Source organism: Vulpes lagopus, chromosome 16 (assembly GCF_018345385.1).
Source record: "Vulpes lagopus strain Blue_001 chromosome 16, ASM1834538v1, whole genome shotgun sequence".
Taxonomy (NCBI): domain Eukaryota; kingdom Metazoa; phylum Chordata; class Mammalia; order Carnivora; family Canidae; genus Vulpes; species Vulpes lagopus.
This window is the reverse complement of record NC_054839.1, coordinates 320,318-336,731: the sequence shown is the minus strand read 5'-3', so window position 1 is coordinate 336,731 and position 16,414 is coordinate 320,318. Positions and strand designations below refer to the sequence as shown.

Genomic DNA, 16,414 nt, shown 5'->3' with positions numbered 1-16,414 from the left:
CAGGCTGTGGTCATGGCAGCCGAGCACACTCCCTGTCCCCTCGAGCCCTGGTCTGCATGGGCCTTGGGGCTGCAGTGGGGTCAGACTGCTGAGCACTTGGACCCTAGCGCCAAGAGCAGGTGAGACTCCCGTGAACACAGAAGGGGAGGGAACAAGCCAGGAGCCGTGCCGGCCCTTCCCTCCTCAGAGTGGGGTCCTCATATGTGCACAACTGCTGGGAATCCTTCAAGCAGGACTGTCTGACATGCACGACGATCACCATCCACAGAGCTCCCAGGCCTGCTTCTAAAGGGGCCAGAAGAAGGCCAAGGTTTGCCCTCAGAGCTCACACAGTTTCACAGCAAGCCTACAAACAGAAGAGCACACAGCAGAGTTCAGCAGCAGCCGGGCATCCTCGGGGGAGCCGGGGAAGGGCCCCGGGGCCACTCAGGTGGTGTGTGGGAGACCGTCTCCCTCCCAGTTTTGACACCACAAAGGACCCCTCCCTGCCAACACCTTGTGCTCATACTACCCACCCAGGGTCAGAGAAAGAACACAGCAACTAATTCTTTTTTTATATATATAATAAATTTATTTTTTATTGGTGCTCAATTTGCCAACATACAGAATAACACCCAGTGCTCATCCTGTCAAGTGCCCCCATCAGTGCCCATCACCCAGTCACCCCCACCCCCCGCCCTCCTCCCCTTCCACCACCCCTAGTTTGTTTCCCAGAGTTAGGAGTCTTTATGTTCTGTCCCCTTTTCTGATATTTCCTACCCATTTCTTCTCCCTTCCCTTCTATTCCCTTTCACTATTATTTATATTCCCCAAATGAATGAGAACATACAATGTTTGTCCTTCTCCGATTGACTTACTTCACTAAACATAACACCCTCCAGTTCCATCCACGCACAGCAACTAATTCTTTTTAATAAAGTGCTTTTCCAGAGACCTTTAAAACATCAATTCCAGAAGGAAGCAAGATATTGTTTAGATCACCTTTTCCCCCAATACTAGGGAAATACTCCCCAATACTCCTTCATCTCTCATTGGCCCCAGTTTGTGACACCTTCTTTCTGACAAATGCCTTTTACTGCGATCACAGAATAGATGGATTCAAGAAACCACCTGCCATCCTCTGACCTTCTACAACTGTAAGGGCGACATTTCGGAATGAAAAGGGGCTGCGGGGAAAGATGCTGATGTGTTTCTGGAGGCTGTGTGAATCCAGGGGAGCTCTGCCCGTCTGCAGGATGACACCTCGAGGCAGGCACACTGCACACGAGCTATCATCAGGCCTGGAGCCAGGCCAGCCGACACATAGCCTGTCCTGTCCTCACAGTCTGGGCAACACCCACCTGCTGTTCATGATTCAGATTCCCAGGAAACTGGCCTGCCCAAAGGCAGCATCCAGGCCAGAGATCAGGCTAAGCAGGACAAGGACCTCCTCCCTGGCTATGTCCACTGGGATGTAGTCTACACACCGGATGACTCACACACACCCACGTTCCTCGGTTTTGTGGTGGATCTCGACTGCAGTGATGGTTGCACAAACCTACACGTGTGATAAAACACACAGGTGCACACACGTGCATGCACACACGCGGGTTTTGACACATAAACTGGTGAGGTCCAAACAAGGTCCATGTCCTGGCTACGGCCAGTCAGCAGGATGCAGTCACAAGGAAACAGGGTGAAGGAACATGGCCCTTTCTTTACTGTGTTCTGTATAAATAGGAGAGTGCACAGCTGCTCATCATTATTCCTCGTGTACTATTTTTTTTTGCAACTTCCTATGAATCTGAAGCCATTTCAAAATGAAAAGTTTAAACACAAGACGAGAAGGAAGACAAGCCCCACTCAATAAGGACGCCAAACTGATCAGGGTAACACAGTGTGAAGGGCATGCTGGACACACAAGCTGTCTCCACAGAGAAGAAGGGATGGCGATATAGCCAGCACAAGTGGCAGGATGAGCCTCATCACCCCATATACGCCCCCGCAGCCCACGTCCCAGATAAAGTTTTCGAGCAGCCTGCGAAGGAGTGGCGCTCACCATCACGGCAAGGACTGCTCTGGGCTTCGGGCACAGACACGGGCCTGCATGACCTGCCGTATCTGCTAACTTCGGCAGCACGTGCAGCCCCCTGGCCAAAATTACATATGAGGGGCACTGTGACCTTCCCTTGCACCACCTCTTCCTCCAGGTCTGTGGGCTGAACCCTGGGGCTCCCAGGGGCCTGCACACTCTGTGACCACTGTAGGCAGAAACCCCATGCCTGAGAGCCCAGAGGAAGCCAAGGGTCAACAAGGAAATGGAGGACATGTGTCTGGACAGGTGCCTGCGGGCGGGGGGGAGTTCCACCAGCCTCCTATTTTGGGGCTTCTGCTGCATCAAGCACTGTCTCATCTTCACAGAACCCTGCTTTACAGAGGAGGAAACAGGCTTGCTGCCCCCTGGGTCACACACCCAGGCCAAACCCCAGCCCTGCACAGGACCACTAATGAAAATGCTCCTGTGTCTTGAGGTCGGGGGCACTGTGCTGTCTGGTCAGGGTTCGACATCATGGGCTCTGGGCATGAGCATGGGGTTAGGAGCTCAACGGGAACCAGAGAAGCAGGGTTGCCCTCCCAGCGGGTGCTGTCCCAGATGCTTGGGGACATGTAGTGCCCCCAGCTCGGGGAAGGGAGGGCTGGGAACTGGGGTCCCTGTCGGGGGGGAAGCTTTGGATGCAGGGAGTTAGTCTCAGGTGACACAGGGCCCAGGCGAGCCAGGGGAGCCCTGGGGACGCGTCAGACAATGGGAAACTCAGTGACTGGTCACTCATTTGCTGGTGTAGGAGCTGGAAGTGCACAGGCCCCTCTGGCAACCAGAATCTGAAGCCTGAGGCTCTGCATATTGCCCCCACTCCAGGATTTACTTCTGCTTGCCTGTATTTTCTCTTTACCTTCAGTTATATGTGATTATTGTCCTTTCTAATTTTATATTTTTAAAGCTGTTTCAATCACACATGACAAAGTGTGATAATAATCCAAAGAATACACAGAAGTAACACGTCTCTATTCACTGTAAGAAGACCTACCTTATAACTGCCATTCCCCGGTGAGACCAAAGTGCCCTCTGCTCCCATGGCCCCACCAAGGGCTCACCTGCACTTCCGAGTCTGCATCCACATGCTGCAGCTGGAACCATGTGTCCCTGTTATGATACTTCGGCAAGTCTTCTTTCTGAATGGCCACCTTCCCTACAACAGATGCAGAGGAACAGAGGTCATGAGGGAATGAGTGGCACCGTCTCCACGGACGGGCAAGCTGCTAAAACCAAATGTCCTCCTTCCAGTAAGATCAATACGGGCAACGATTCATCTGGAAGGCCTCCCATGAGATCTGTCTGGGGCTGCCGCCTGGCCTGCTCCTCCATATGAGGTTTAGAAGAAGAAAAGCCTACCCTTCTGTCGGGCCCTTGGGAACTCAGCACTGGCCACCCCAAAATAGGCCACTTGGAGCTGCCAGCAAATGAGAACGAGCAGGTGCAGAAAGAGGTCCTTGTGGAGTCCCCTAAGCTGCCCACACACGGAAACTTCTGAAGAGTGAGGCCTGCCACAGACCCTCTGCTGGGAGGTGTTAGGGTAAAAGGTCAGGCAGTGCCCCAAGATGGTCCTGCATGAACAAACCTGACTCCACTCGTCCCACGCGCTTGCCTTCCCACAGTCAGCCATGCTCAGAAGCCCGGAACCTCCCCCCTTATCAGGTGGCTTCTCTGGGTGTGGGCCACTCGTTGACCCAGGTCCAGCCAGCTCCTGGAGGTACTCATCACGAGATGCCTCCTGCCTCACATAAGCTTCAGGCATGAGGAGCTGTTCCTCTCAGCTAATCTCTTCTGTGAATCCAATTTCACAGGCCCTGCCTCAGCAGGTGGAGGGAGGTTCTGAGAGCTTGGTCAGCCAACCTCTGCCCTGGATTCCCTGTGAGACCCACCCATGGGGCACAGAAAGGTGTCTGGATGGCAACACACGTGCAGAAGAGCCATTCCAAGTGCCCAAGCGCTGGGACCTGGGGGTCTCATGTCCCTGTCTTCAGCCCCCATCTGCCTGTCAGCGGTGCCATTCATCACTTCAGCACATTTACATCTCTCACATTCTCAAGAGGAAGGTCACCTTGCACAGCCAGTTATCAAACAGCCTCAGGAACGACCCTGGAATCACCCCACTGGGGTTGTCAGCAAGGCCAGTACTTGTGCCCCTGATGTGATGTGGCACATCAACACCCCATCTGCCTAGACCCCACTGGTCCAGCTCCCACCTGCCAGAGCCACCTGGAGCCACACATGACAGCCACGGCTCACTGTTGACAGGTGGGTACAAAGAGGGGAGGCGGAGCACACGACAGGCAGATGCAGGGACATGCAGCAGGCAGAGTCTGCAGAGGACACTCCAGAGAAATGCAGAGAGAAGCCCAAATCACAGGCCATCTGGGCTTTCCTCCAGCAGCACCTAATCACCGGGCAGGATGGCTCCCTGAGGACACCTGCTCCTTCCCCGCCTCAGTCCTCCCCGCTCCCCACATTGGCCTCCCCACCCCCCCCCCAGAGGGAACGCAGTCCTTCCTCCCTCTCAGCTCCTGCAAACTCCATCCTTTGCCCTACAGTGGGAATGTGATTTTAAGTCTCAACGGAATAAAGCCGTGGAAAAAATTCTGGGAATTGAACTGGGCAATATATTTCATTGAAAAAAAAAAAATAAATCTTCAGACTGACATTAGTTCAGCTGGATAAGAGGATGACATGTGACTTTCAAAATGTTAAGTCATTGCAGTGTGTCTGTAAGCTTTAGCTGCAAGAGAGAGGAGCTACATATTTAGTGCTTATGTGAATCCCACAACTTATACATCATCACCTGGTACACAAATGTGTACTTTTTAGCACATATATTAGTGTTTCTAAATGCTGTTCAGACACAATGCCTGACCCACAAACTATAATACCTACTTACATGTGTCCCAGTCTGAGTGACATCAAAAGGTCACTAAAGCACTCTGGGCCTCACTGACCCACTTGGACCAACAGGCAGGTAGTGCTTCTGCCTTCACACATTAAAACCCCCATGCATCATGTGCTCTGAGGTCGGTCAGGCTCTCTTTAGAAGACATGATATGCCCGGGAAAACTCCAGAGGGCAAGTGATGTGGGGAACCGAGTACAGGACCTGGTGAAACTTCAGGAAGGCTGGCTGAGGCCAGATTTAGGGAGGAACAGATGCTTCCTGAGACGAGCTGGACACGTATCACAAACACTGATGAGAGAGATCAAGGAAGACTAAGCACAAGCCCTACCAGAGGGTCTGAAGACTCTAATTTGTTAAGACGTGAATTCCTCCCCCAAAATCAATCTATACGCCTATGCAATCTCAGTCATTCTGGAAATTGAGAAGCTGATTAAAAAATGTAAGTGACAATTCAAGGGTCCTCAAATAGCAAAACAAGTCTGGAAAAGAACAGAGTTGGCACTCACGCCGCTGACTCAGGACTAGCTAAGGCCACTGTCAGCAAGACCACGGGTATCGGTACAAGGAAAGGAGTATGGATCAATGGAACAGCACAGAGATACCAGAAATAGGCCTGTATGCATAAAGCTGGGTGATTTTCAGGAACACACCACGGTTATTCAATGGAGAAAGGACAGTTTTTCAATAAACTATGCTCATATCACTGGACATTTACAAGGAGAAAAATGAACTTGGTGTCATACATACAATTCACCTGAAACACATGTAAATGGAGGAAATAAACCATAAGCTTTAAAAAAAAAAATAGAAGAAAATCTCCACCACCCTGGAGTAGGCAAAGATTTCTGAGCTATGACACCAGAAATACAAACCGTTAAAGGATTTTGACAAATTGGACTTCATCAAAATTAAAGACTTCTGGGCTTCAAGAGACATTGGTAAGAAAACAAAAAGAACAAAAGGGAAGAAAATGCTTGTAAAACAAATGTCTCATGAAGAACTTGAATGCAGAACACACAAAACACTTTAAGAACTCCATAATAGGGGATTCCTGGGTGGCTCAGCAGTGTAGCGCCTGCCTTCAGCCCAGGGTGTGATCCTGGAGTCCTGGGATCGAGTCCTGCATCGGGCCCCCAGAGGACGAGGGGGCTCTGTGGGGGGCGGGGAGCACCAGAGCTAGAGGGGGGGAAGGGGGGAAAAAACCCTGCCTTCCACAGCAGCCCCAGAACCCTGCTGGCCCAGATCTATCTGGAACTTGGTGGCTGGGGGAGGGAGGAAGCCCAGGAGCAAACGAGGGACACAGGGACCATTTCCTAGAATCCCGATGACCAAGTGGCATCAACTAAACAGACATTTCCACCAGTTTCCGTCACCAAACCGTCAATGCTAATCTGAGCATTTGGTCTGCATCCAGAACTGCTGGAAGGTGGTGCAGCTCTTGTCCAGTGGGGACAGCCAGTCTGTCCAGCAGCCTCATCCCGGTAAAGGGACATACCCTGTGTGCGAGCAGCCAGCTGCTGGACCTGCAGCTCCTTGACATTCGTTATAGGCCAAGACCATGTGCCTGGAACCCCTCCCTCTGGTGCTAAAATTCTCTACCTAGGAAAACCAAGGCTGCCAACTAAGTGCAAGGGAGCCAGACAACTGCACCCGATCCATGCCCTCCTCCACAGGACACTTTCATTTGACCCCGAGCCCACTCTCTACTACACTCCTCACCTCGAGGGGCCTGCCTCTCACCTGCAGCTGACCTTGCACCCATGGCCACGAGTGAACTGGTGGGAGGGCGGTGAGGTCAGCTCTCCCTGGACCAGATCATGGCACCCTACTCCTGCCGCTTTGGGTTTAGGAATAGGCCCTCAGGACGAAGCTCCAGACTCAAGGCTATGTGTCTCTGGCTGGCTGTTCACCAGGGTATGCATGAGGCTGCTCCAGGCCTGTGACCCCATCAGATCAGGCACTAAAAACCCTGATAGGCCAGTGACCTGGTGCTCATTCCCGTGACACAATCTGTACTCTCACCCTCATAACAGCATAATTACCAGCCATAATTCTGGTTTCTTCCTGGAGATCCAGATGGCCACTATTCCTCCAGCAGCAAAAATGAGGTGGAATGTCTAGGTCCAGCTGCCAAAACACCAGTTTAAATGCCACCAACAGCTGCCAAACCATGATTTTGCTGGTTATCTTTAAAAATAGCAGATACTAAAAAAAAAAAAAAAAAAAAAAAAAAATAGCAGATACTTGGGGCACCGGGGGGAGGGGGGGCTCAGTTGGGTAAGCATCTGCCTTCGGCTCAGGTCATGATCCAAGGGTCCTGGGATGGAGTCCCGCACCAGGCTCCCTGCTCATTGGGGAGCCTGCTTCTCCTCCTGCCCCTGCTTGTCCTCACTAGAGCTCTCTCTCTCTCTAATAAATAAAATCCTTTAAATAAAATAAATAAAATAACAGATACCTTAAACAGGATAACTAACAAACATCTTATTTGGTTATTTTGAGGAGAAATAATCTCACAAATCAACTTGAGCAGTTTCTCTAAAATGTGCAAATGTGCATTTTTTTTCCTTAGGATTCCCACTCAGAAAAGATTTTTCATAGGTTTCCAAAGATTAACAAACTCATCTTTATTTATAGTATAATCCAGGCCAATTGCTAAGAGCTCCACTGTGGGGTTTACCCGTCATACTAGGGTATCAGATCTGCAGAACCACCAGGGACCATGTAACACCCTCTATCTCTGTCTGCTTCGTCCCTTTTGTCCTTTTTTGTTTTTTAAATATTTTATTTATTTATTCATGAGAGACATACAGAGAGAGGCAGAGACACAGGCAGGCTCCTCGCAGAGAGCCTGATGTGGGACTCAATCCTGGGACTCCAGGATCAGGCCCCGGACCGAAGGGAGGCGGTCAACCACTGAGCCACCCAGGCGTCCCCCTTTCGTCCTTGAACAGACCTTTGCACACCCAGCAAGTAATGAATGGAGACACCCAGGCCCTGCCTCGAGAAGCTCCTAGGCCCATGTGCATCCTAAAAAACTCCAGCTATTTCTACTTAAATCATAGCACCCTCCAAGAAGGTAGCTGTTGGAAATGCAGGCTCTCAGGTTTTGCCCCAGCCTGTGAATCAGCAGTGGCATTTTGACGAGTGTGCAAAGCTCTGGCCTACACTGCAGAAACACCACCAGAGGCATGGATCATTTCTGAATCAGCACCTCTTTACCTCAGCACCAAAGCTGCCTTCAGACTTCCTAAATTTGAATTTCTGGTCATTGGTCAAACAGAAGACTACCACTTGTGTTTGCTGGACTACGAATGCGGAGGCAGGCAGCACGCTCAAGGTGGCTCCCACCACAGGAGGCACACGGTCAAAGGAGTTTCTGGTGGGACAGGAAGAATGCTCCCTTCCGACCAACAGGCTTTGCAGAAGAAGGGCCTCCCTGGCCTGTGGCTGGCATCTACAACCCTGCCGTCCTGGACCATGCAGAGCTACCCTCTTCAGGTAGAAGAAAACCCAGCACAAGAATCTGGTATCTAGATGTTAGATTCACAGTCATATGGTTCCATTCCAAAAATGAGAAATGTGTGGCCAGGACTAGAGCAGATACCAATGAGGATGGGGAGTCCTGAATGAGTCAGCTTTATGGGTTTACACCAAGTGTGTTTTTGGTGCTGGGACATATTTGGGGCTGGAAGTGGTGATGACAGTGGTGAAAGATGGTGGAACAAGGTACAGGATGAGGGCTAGAGGATGGTAAATGTTACATGATGGCTGGGGAATATGGAGAACATATGAAGGGTGATGGATGGTGGGGGGTGGGGGATGGTGGAGAATAAGTGGTGATGGCAGAGAAGGGTGGACGGTCTGATGGTGGAGATGGGTGGAGGGTGGTGGTCTGATGGTAAAGGAGGGTAGATGGTAGTGTGATGGTGGAGGCGGGTGGATGGTGGAGGAAGTGATGGTAGTCTGATGGTGGAGGAAGGTGGATGGTGGAGGAGAGTGGATGGTGGTCTGATGGTAAAGGAGGGTGGATGGTAGTCTGATAGTGGAGGAGGGTGGATGGCAGCTGATGCATGATGGGTGGAAGGTGATATATGGTGATGATGGGTTTCTGCTCATGGCGGATGTGGAAGATGCTATCTCATCCTGGCACGAGTAAGTCATCTGTTACCACTGTCATCCCCATGTCCCACCTGCACATCTTCCACTAGGACCACATCCACAATTTCCAGCCCTGTGTGTGTGTCCCAGCACCACCCCCCACCTGCTGATGCAAACCCATAGCCAGGAGTCATCCTGAACTTCTTCCTCCCCATCAGCCTGCACATGCAACCAAAGACTGCCTCCAAGTGAGGTCTGCAAAGCACAATGTAAAGCAACATGAAAACTTGGGGACCTGGCTGCAGGTGTGCACACCATCTGGCTTGTTTCTACCAGCTCCCCCTCTGAAGGTAGGGTGCAGCAAAGAATTGTGAAGGCTAAAGGGCTCAGATTCATAGAGCACCTGGAACAAGCCCCTGCACCTACTAAATACTCTGTAAACATGTGAAATAAGTAAATAGATATGCACCAGACACTTCCAATTTACATCGCTTTTCCTTTCCTACAACATGAATCACTGCTGGATAGTTCTGGAGTAAGTGGGCAGTACCTACCATTCTTTCAGAGTAAGGGTAGGGAAGAAAGGAGAAAAGTCAGAATGAAAGCCAATCAGATGGCTCATTAAATGGGATGGTGTGTTTAAACTCCCAGGACCAAACACTGATTTCTATCTTCAGCCATGAAATGTTTTTAGTGAGCAACATAGATCATTTAGGCCCTAATACAGGGATTCCATTCAGGGATTTCTGGTACAACTTTGATACACGTCATCATTTTTCAGCTAAGCCGCCCTAGCCAGAATAAAGCAAGGATCGACACATTCTCTGCCCCACACGTGGTCCAAGACCCAGAAGAGGAAAACCAGGTGAGAGAGTGTCCATGATGGAGCGTGGGGTGGGAAGGGGAGGGCAGGCAGGGCTCTAAGGCACATCCCATCCCCTCTGGTCCCCAGGGACAGGGCAGGAGCAGATCAGCAGGTCATGACTGTTGCCACTACCAGTGGGTCTGCTGCTTCCATGGGAAGGTGACTACTGCCCTCTCCTGAACACTGGCCACGGGAAAGTTCATTCACACAGCAGGCAATGGGGGCCCAGAGCACCAGGGAGAGCAGGCACCCTGAGTGCTGGACGGACTAGGGATGCTCTGCATGAAGTTCAGGAAGCTACCTGTCACATACTGGTAGGATGAAAGGTGATCCAGACTGGGAGCGGGTGTGGGGTGATGGATGGGAGACCCATTAAAGGGTCTTTGGAGGAACCAAAGCAGGTGTGGACACACCTCCTCCTCTCCTGCCTCTGACCCTCCAAATATGACAGGAGATACTTAGCCCATTGGCTTAGTACCTGCTGGCTGTGTGTCTTCAGGCAAGTGTGTCACACCCTCTGAGCCTGCGTCTACTTCATGTAGCAAGTGGAGGTAGTATCTATATCCAGGGGTGAAGACACAGGTCAAACGCATGCTTTCATGGGAATACCTGGCACAGTGCCTGGTACATGCATGTCTCCATCTAACTCTAAGAATCACCTGAGGACTCCACTATGGAGTTTTAGGCTGAGCCCCTGACGATGTGGGTCCGTCGGCATGGATGAAGGCTGGGTGCCTGGGACATGGGAGAGAGGCTGAGCATGAGCTCAATGCCGCAGCACAAGTCTGATGTTGGAGAGCGAGGGCATGTTTAGAAGCCTTCTGATGTTGGGAGGGTGTCATAGGAGCCCCTTGCAGAGGGCAGTCTGCACAGGTGCCCAGTGGGGTGCACACTTGTGTGTGTGAATGCAGATACATTGAGAAATACAGATAACCATTTGGGTCAGATTATGGAAGGTCTTCCAGGCATGCTATGGAGTAGAGTTCTTTCTCCAGGCCAAATCCAGCAGTGAGGCTAAGAAATCGGCAATTTCTTCCTTCCTTCTCTCTCTCTCTCTCTCCTTCTGGATAAATTGAGCTCTAAAATGGGAGCACATGACACCAGAACAGGGTTTCTTCAGGAGGGAGACTATCTATAACACACTGTGAATTTCTAAGGTGGAATAAATATAATGAACAGAGGTATTTTCAAAAATCATCCATTTTCTCAACAAACGTTTAGTGACTGCCTCCCAAGCCAAAGGGAGAGACCCAACAGTCACTGCTGAGCCCTGCCTCTGCGTGGAGCTTTTTCATAGGTGAGGCTATACACTGTGAGGAGGTGCTGGGGCCTGTACACCGAAGAGGCAGCTCGGGCCATCCCAGCACAGGGTCAGGGCTGCCGCTGGGAGGGGAGAGAGTGGGCTCCAGGGTCCCAGGTCAGGAGGGTGAGGAAGAGGCAGGGATGGGCCTTACATGGTGATGCAGAGCCTTGGGCAACGAGCAGGAACTTAGCACAACCAGACCCAGAAGTAACCGCCAGATGGCATGATGCTTAGAGGCCGAGGGACAGCTACAGGGGAGGCCACCACTGCCCAGAGTGCTGCTGGCCTGGGTAGGTGACCTTCTCAGGGGCCGGGACACCCAGGAATGAGGCATGGACTCTCCATGGTTCAAGTGCTCTATCCTGGAGCTAAGTTCCTCAGACATCCCCCAGGAGCGGCCATGGCCACAATAGGGCCATCATATGGTGCTTGGAACCCAACAAATACATGTGCACCCACAGTTAGCCTCTTAATTTCTAGTTTTGGTGCCACAGAGAATATGAATAGGGTCTTCCTGGGACAAGGACCCTTTTGACTCGAGGAGGCTGCGCTGTTCCACAGCTCTCTTCTTTCTCCAGGAGTGCTCTGCTGAAATGCCAGTGCCTGAGAGCACCCCAATTCCTCTGAGAGCCCCAGGGACCGAGAGCACCCCAATACCTCAGAGAGCCCCAGGGCCCCTGAGAGCACCCCAATACCAGAGAGGGATGTCAAGAGTCAGGGACAAGTGTAGTCTGGGGATTTGCGGGGCATGTCCTCTGCACACTGTCCCTTCAGAGGGGTGGGGCCCTTGGAGGTCATCTGGGGACAGGCTCTGTGGTCACTGTATGCTCACTCTGAAGGACAGTCTGAAGCCCTTGCTCTGGTCTCTCCCATGTGAGCTCCCATTGTGGAGCTCCTCTACACCTGACAGGGGTGGAGGGGACCTAGGCAGCTTACCCCTGCCACAGGAGGCTCAGGGACCCACCCAGGGCAGGGGGGGATGCCACCACCAGGACAGCAGGTACCCACTGCCACCTGTGCTACTCAGCACAGCCGGGAAAGCCAGGCCAGGAGTGTGACGGACGTTGCTGGCTCAGAGCAGAGAGCCCAGAATGAGGCCCCACCCAGAAGAGACCAAGAGGATGAGAACACCCGCGTCAGCACCTACCTATGATGGAGTCCCTCCGGAACACGTCTCTATCGAAAATGTAAAACGACAGGTGCCGAAAACTCCGAGGGATTTCGCAGTAGAAGTCTTCTCCATAGAAGGGGCTAAGAAAGAAGCAGAACAGGCTCTGTTAGGTTCTGGATGCAGTGGCCCGGCCACCCCCAGGGTGGGCCGTCTGCACACAGGCCACCAGCCTTGGGCACACACATTATCGCACTTTTACATGTATCATAAACACGCCACTTTGCGTTTCATCTGTGAGGTGGGAAATGGCGGTTTGTTCACTGGGGTTGAATGTGTGGGGTCATAAGGCCGCTGCACCGAGTGGGCACTGGCAGTGCTGGCGGAGCTCTGCACAGTGAGGACAGTGTCTGCAGTGCCCCGGGACTGCTGGGACCCTGGGAAGGCGTGCTCAGAGTCCAGCTCCAGGCCATGCTACTTGTTCCCCGGAAGTTGGGGTGATGTCTGCGCCTCTCACGGGGAGAGGACGGGCCCTCCATGGATTCACAGAGACCCAACAAGAGCTGCAAACCCCGGCTAAGCGGCCAAAACCCAGGGCTCTGTCACTAAACAGACCCCCAGCTGCTCGTGGGGGCCAGGCTGAGTCCACGCACATGGTCTGCACACAGCAGAGACACACGCTGGAGACGCCCTGGCTGCTCTGCGATGGTCAGATTACGGCACGCCACCGCCTGGGACTCGGCCAGGATTCCACTTCCACGCATGTTTACAGCCAAGGTCCAGAGCAGCAAACGTGACCCATCAGGGAAGCTGGAATGATATGAGCTCCTGCTCAGGCTGGAACGAAGGTGGAGAAGGTGGCCAGTGTGGTGCCCCATGGCGGAAGTTCACAGTGAGGGACACACGTGTCCCCGGAACTGCCGGGACAGCATTTTAGAAAACATGGCGGCAAATCCCAGTCGAGGGGCAGGAAGCTGGAGGTTCCACGCCAGAGAACCCTCTCCAGGGTGAGAAACCTTTAATTCCATACCCATAGATGTCTAACACAAGCCGTGAGGTCATCATGGTCTCCAGAGCAATCACATGTGACACGTGGGCAACATACGGATTCTCCTCAGTGACACAGAACCCCACCCCATACCCTCAGGCATGCCACTCGGGCAAGGCTTCACCTCCGAGGGCACAGGAAAACCAGGGTAGTGTCTGCACCCCAGGAGAGCACTAGCCTGCAGGGAGCCACACTCCACGTGACCTGCAGCAGCACGACACCCAGGTGTGGGTGGCAGGCACATGCTCCTGCAGGCTGGCGGGGTCCCAGACAGAGCACGGGCCTGACCTTGAGGGCTCCATCTGCAGGTACCAGCTCCCCGCTGACTCCCGCTCGTCCCACTGACTCCCGCTTGTCCCGAACTCAGCAAAACCACCCCAGCAAGACATAGCTTTCCGCCAAATGTGTACATTCTTAGAGCTTCCCTGTGCTTCCAAAGTCCCCTACAACTTCAATTGTCTGCTTTAAAAAGAGGAACATTCGTGGATAAGAATGTTTCCTATAATTTTTAACTAGAAACACTAACAAGTGCAGTGAGAATGTGGAGAAGCCGGACAATGCAGGGATGTGCACTAGTTCGGCTGCTTTGGAGACAGCGGCAGTTCCTCATAATGGTGAACAGAGTAATTGTGTGGCCCAGCAAGCCCAGAGCAGCGGGATCACACATCCACATGGGGGAGGATCATCCGCCTCAGAGAGCAGGCATGCTCAGGGACCTGCGGCCCACGGGTGAACCCTGACGTCGCGACACTCAGTGAAAGAAGCCACAAAGGCCACACACTCATGTGATTCCATTTCCACGAAGTGTCCTAAACAGGCAAAGCTATGGCTGCCGGAGAGCAGTGTGCCAGTAAGAAACAGGAGTGAAGGGGGTGAGTTTCTCTTCAGGGACACGAAAATGTGCCAAGTACACTGAAAAACCACAGAATTAGACATCTTACATATGTTAATTACATGGTATGTGAATTGTATCTCAATAAAATTATATTTTAAAAACCAAAATTTTAAAAATACATAAAGATGTCAGGAAGTGAAAACCAAGTTAACACCATAGGGAATATCCTCCTGGATTTTTTTCTCTGAAACCATATGACTTTAGAACAGAAATAGATGTGAATGGAGACATATTTTTGAAATAAAAAGTAGGATTACATTATACATCCCAATCTTTTAGTATCATGCCGTGGACCACTTTCCAAATAAGTGCATAAAATGTTTGTTGCCAAACAGCACCTGAGGTCCGAGTGGGCCTCCCTGGGGGTCAGAAGTTCCCAACCCCGATGGGGGCCAGTGCTGTCCAGATGCACCCCCGGCCATCCACCTGTCCCTGAGGGGCCCCCAGGTCACGCCTGCTTGGCAGAAGGAATCACACTGTGCGACTCTCCAGAAATGAGCGCACATTCAGTCCACTCCCCTACCAACACCGTGTCTTACCAACATTTAAAGTCTCGGCTAATCTGATGGCAAACAAGCCTCCTGCTTTCACTGGCAAAGTTGAAGTCACTGGTGCAGTTCTGAGTAGGGCACTTCAGCTGCAACGCCTGGGGCCCGTGTTCTATTACTGCCCACCTTCTCAGGTCCATTGAGAACTTTCTAATGTGTGTCCCAGACTGGAAGATACATCTGATACACAGCATGTAAGAAATATCTTTTTATCTGGAACAGCACAATTTGTTAATAATATGTCATCAACCAGCAAGGACAGGCACGTGGTCCAGCAAAGTAGCAGAGTTCCTGCACTTGGGAGCAGACGCTGCCTGGGCAGCGGTGCCATCTTCAGGGCAGGAAGGTGGACATCACACGGACCCACAATGGTGCCCCTCCCCTGTGTGTCCTCCACCCCAGATCATCCAGACAACCCCATCCCCTTCCTGGTCAACAGTTAAGTTCACACTGGTCTCTTCACAGGCAGCAGGCTTGGAAGCATGTTCCCAAAGACAAGGGAAGCTAAAGGGTTCTCTCATGCCCACCCTTCCCCATGTGCCCAACAAGACAGTATCTTCTTTCTGGTGAACTCAGAGAGGCTCCAGCCCCCAACTTCCCCCTCCTGCACATGAGCAGCTTAACCTGGGGTATCTGTCTGCACAGACCCCACTTTTCTGTCTGCACAGACCCCGCTTTGTCCCCAGCCGAGGTCAGCAGCAGTCAGATGCATGACTCATGCCCTACATACTTGGCCCCACTTGCAGCCTGAGGGCTCCAGAACCCTCTTTCCAAATAAAGAAAAAAGCAGCCCAGAGGACTTGGCTCGCCTTAAATACTGCTATCTGACAGAAGGAAATTAACGTGTGCCGCAGCATCCACCCCCAAGGCTGGCCAGAGTGACAAGCTCTTTCCTTCTGTAATTACTGCGAGAAGCTCAAATGGGGTTTCACCAAATCCAGGGAAGTCTCACAAGGAGAAAAGAAAACACCTCCCACCAAACACAGAGTTGATCTGTAAGCAACTCCAACAAGGGAAATGGCCTGCCTTCCTCCCACTCCCCCCAGAGCCCAGATGTGCAGCCTCGAGGGTCAGACAGGGCCTCCTCTGGGACCCGTGGAGAAACCGCAGCCTTCTCCATGAGTCACTTCCCAGCATTTGCGCGAGGCCGGTGGTGCACCGCCCACACCCAGGCTGCCAGCCCTGCGGCCATGGGGCTTGCTCACAAGAAAACAGCTGTGCGCCTGGTTTTCTCTGGTTTCATGCTGTGTCGCAAATGCCCAAGTGCATTTCCCAACATCTGGGTGGAGGGGCGGAGGGGTGGACAGGCAGGGGGGCGGATGGGCGCAGAGGGGGGCGGAAGGGCAGAGCGGCAGGGGGGCAAGGGGGCGGAGGGGCGGAGGGGGGTGGACGGGCAGGCTGCCTGAGCTGCTCCAGATTGGGGGTAGCTGGAGAGGCTGCGTGCCCAAGAACAAGCAGCCCCACTAGGACTATTCCTGCCTCAAGGTGGAAGCTGTAGATGTGCCACAGAGAAGGCCAGGCTGAGGGTAGAGCCTCCAGAAGCCGTGGGTGCAGGCTCCCAGAGC

At 52.4% G+C, this 16,414-nt stretch overlaps 1 protein-coding gene across 1 annotated transcript in view; it reads right to left on the bottom strand.

Annotated features, from left to right (window-relative positions):
• Positions 1-16,414, bottom strand: part of RASA3 (RAS p21 protein activator 3) — a 108,057-nt gene that overhangs the window by 38,041 nt on the left and 53,602 nt on the right. The window contains exons 3-4 of the mRNA XM_041731016.1: positions 12,398-12,501; positions 3,133-3,227 (exon numbers count right to left, since the gene is read on the bottom strand). Of these exons, the coding sequence (XP_041586950.1) occupies positions 3,133-3,227; positions 12,398-12,501 (199 nt within the window). The remainder of the gene's footprint in view (positions 1-3,132; positions 3,228-12,397; positions 12,502-16,414) is intronic.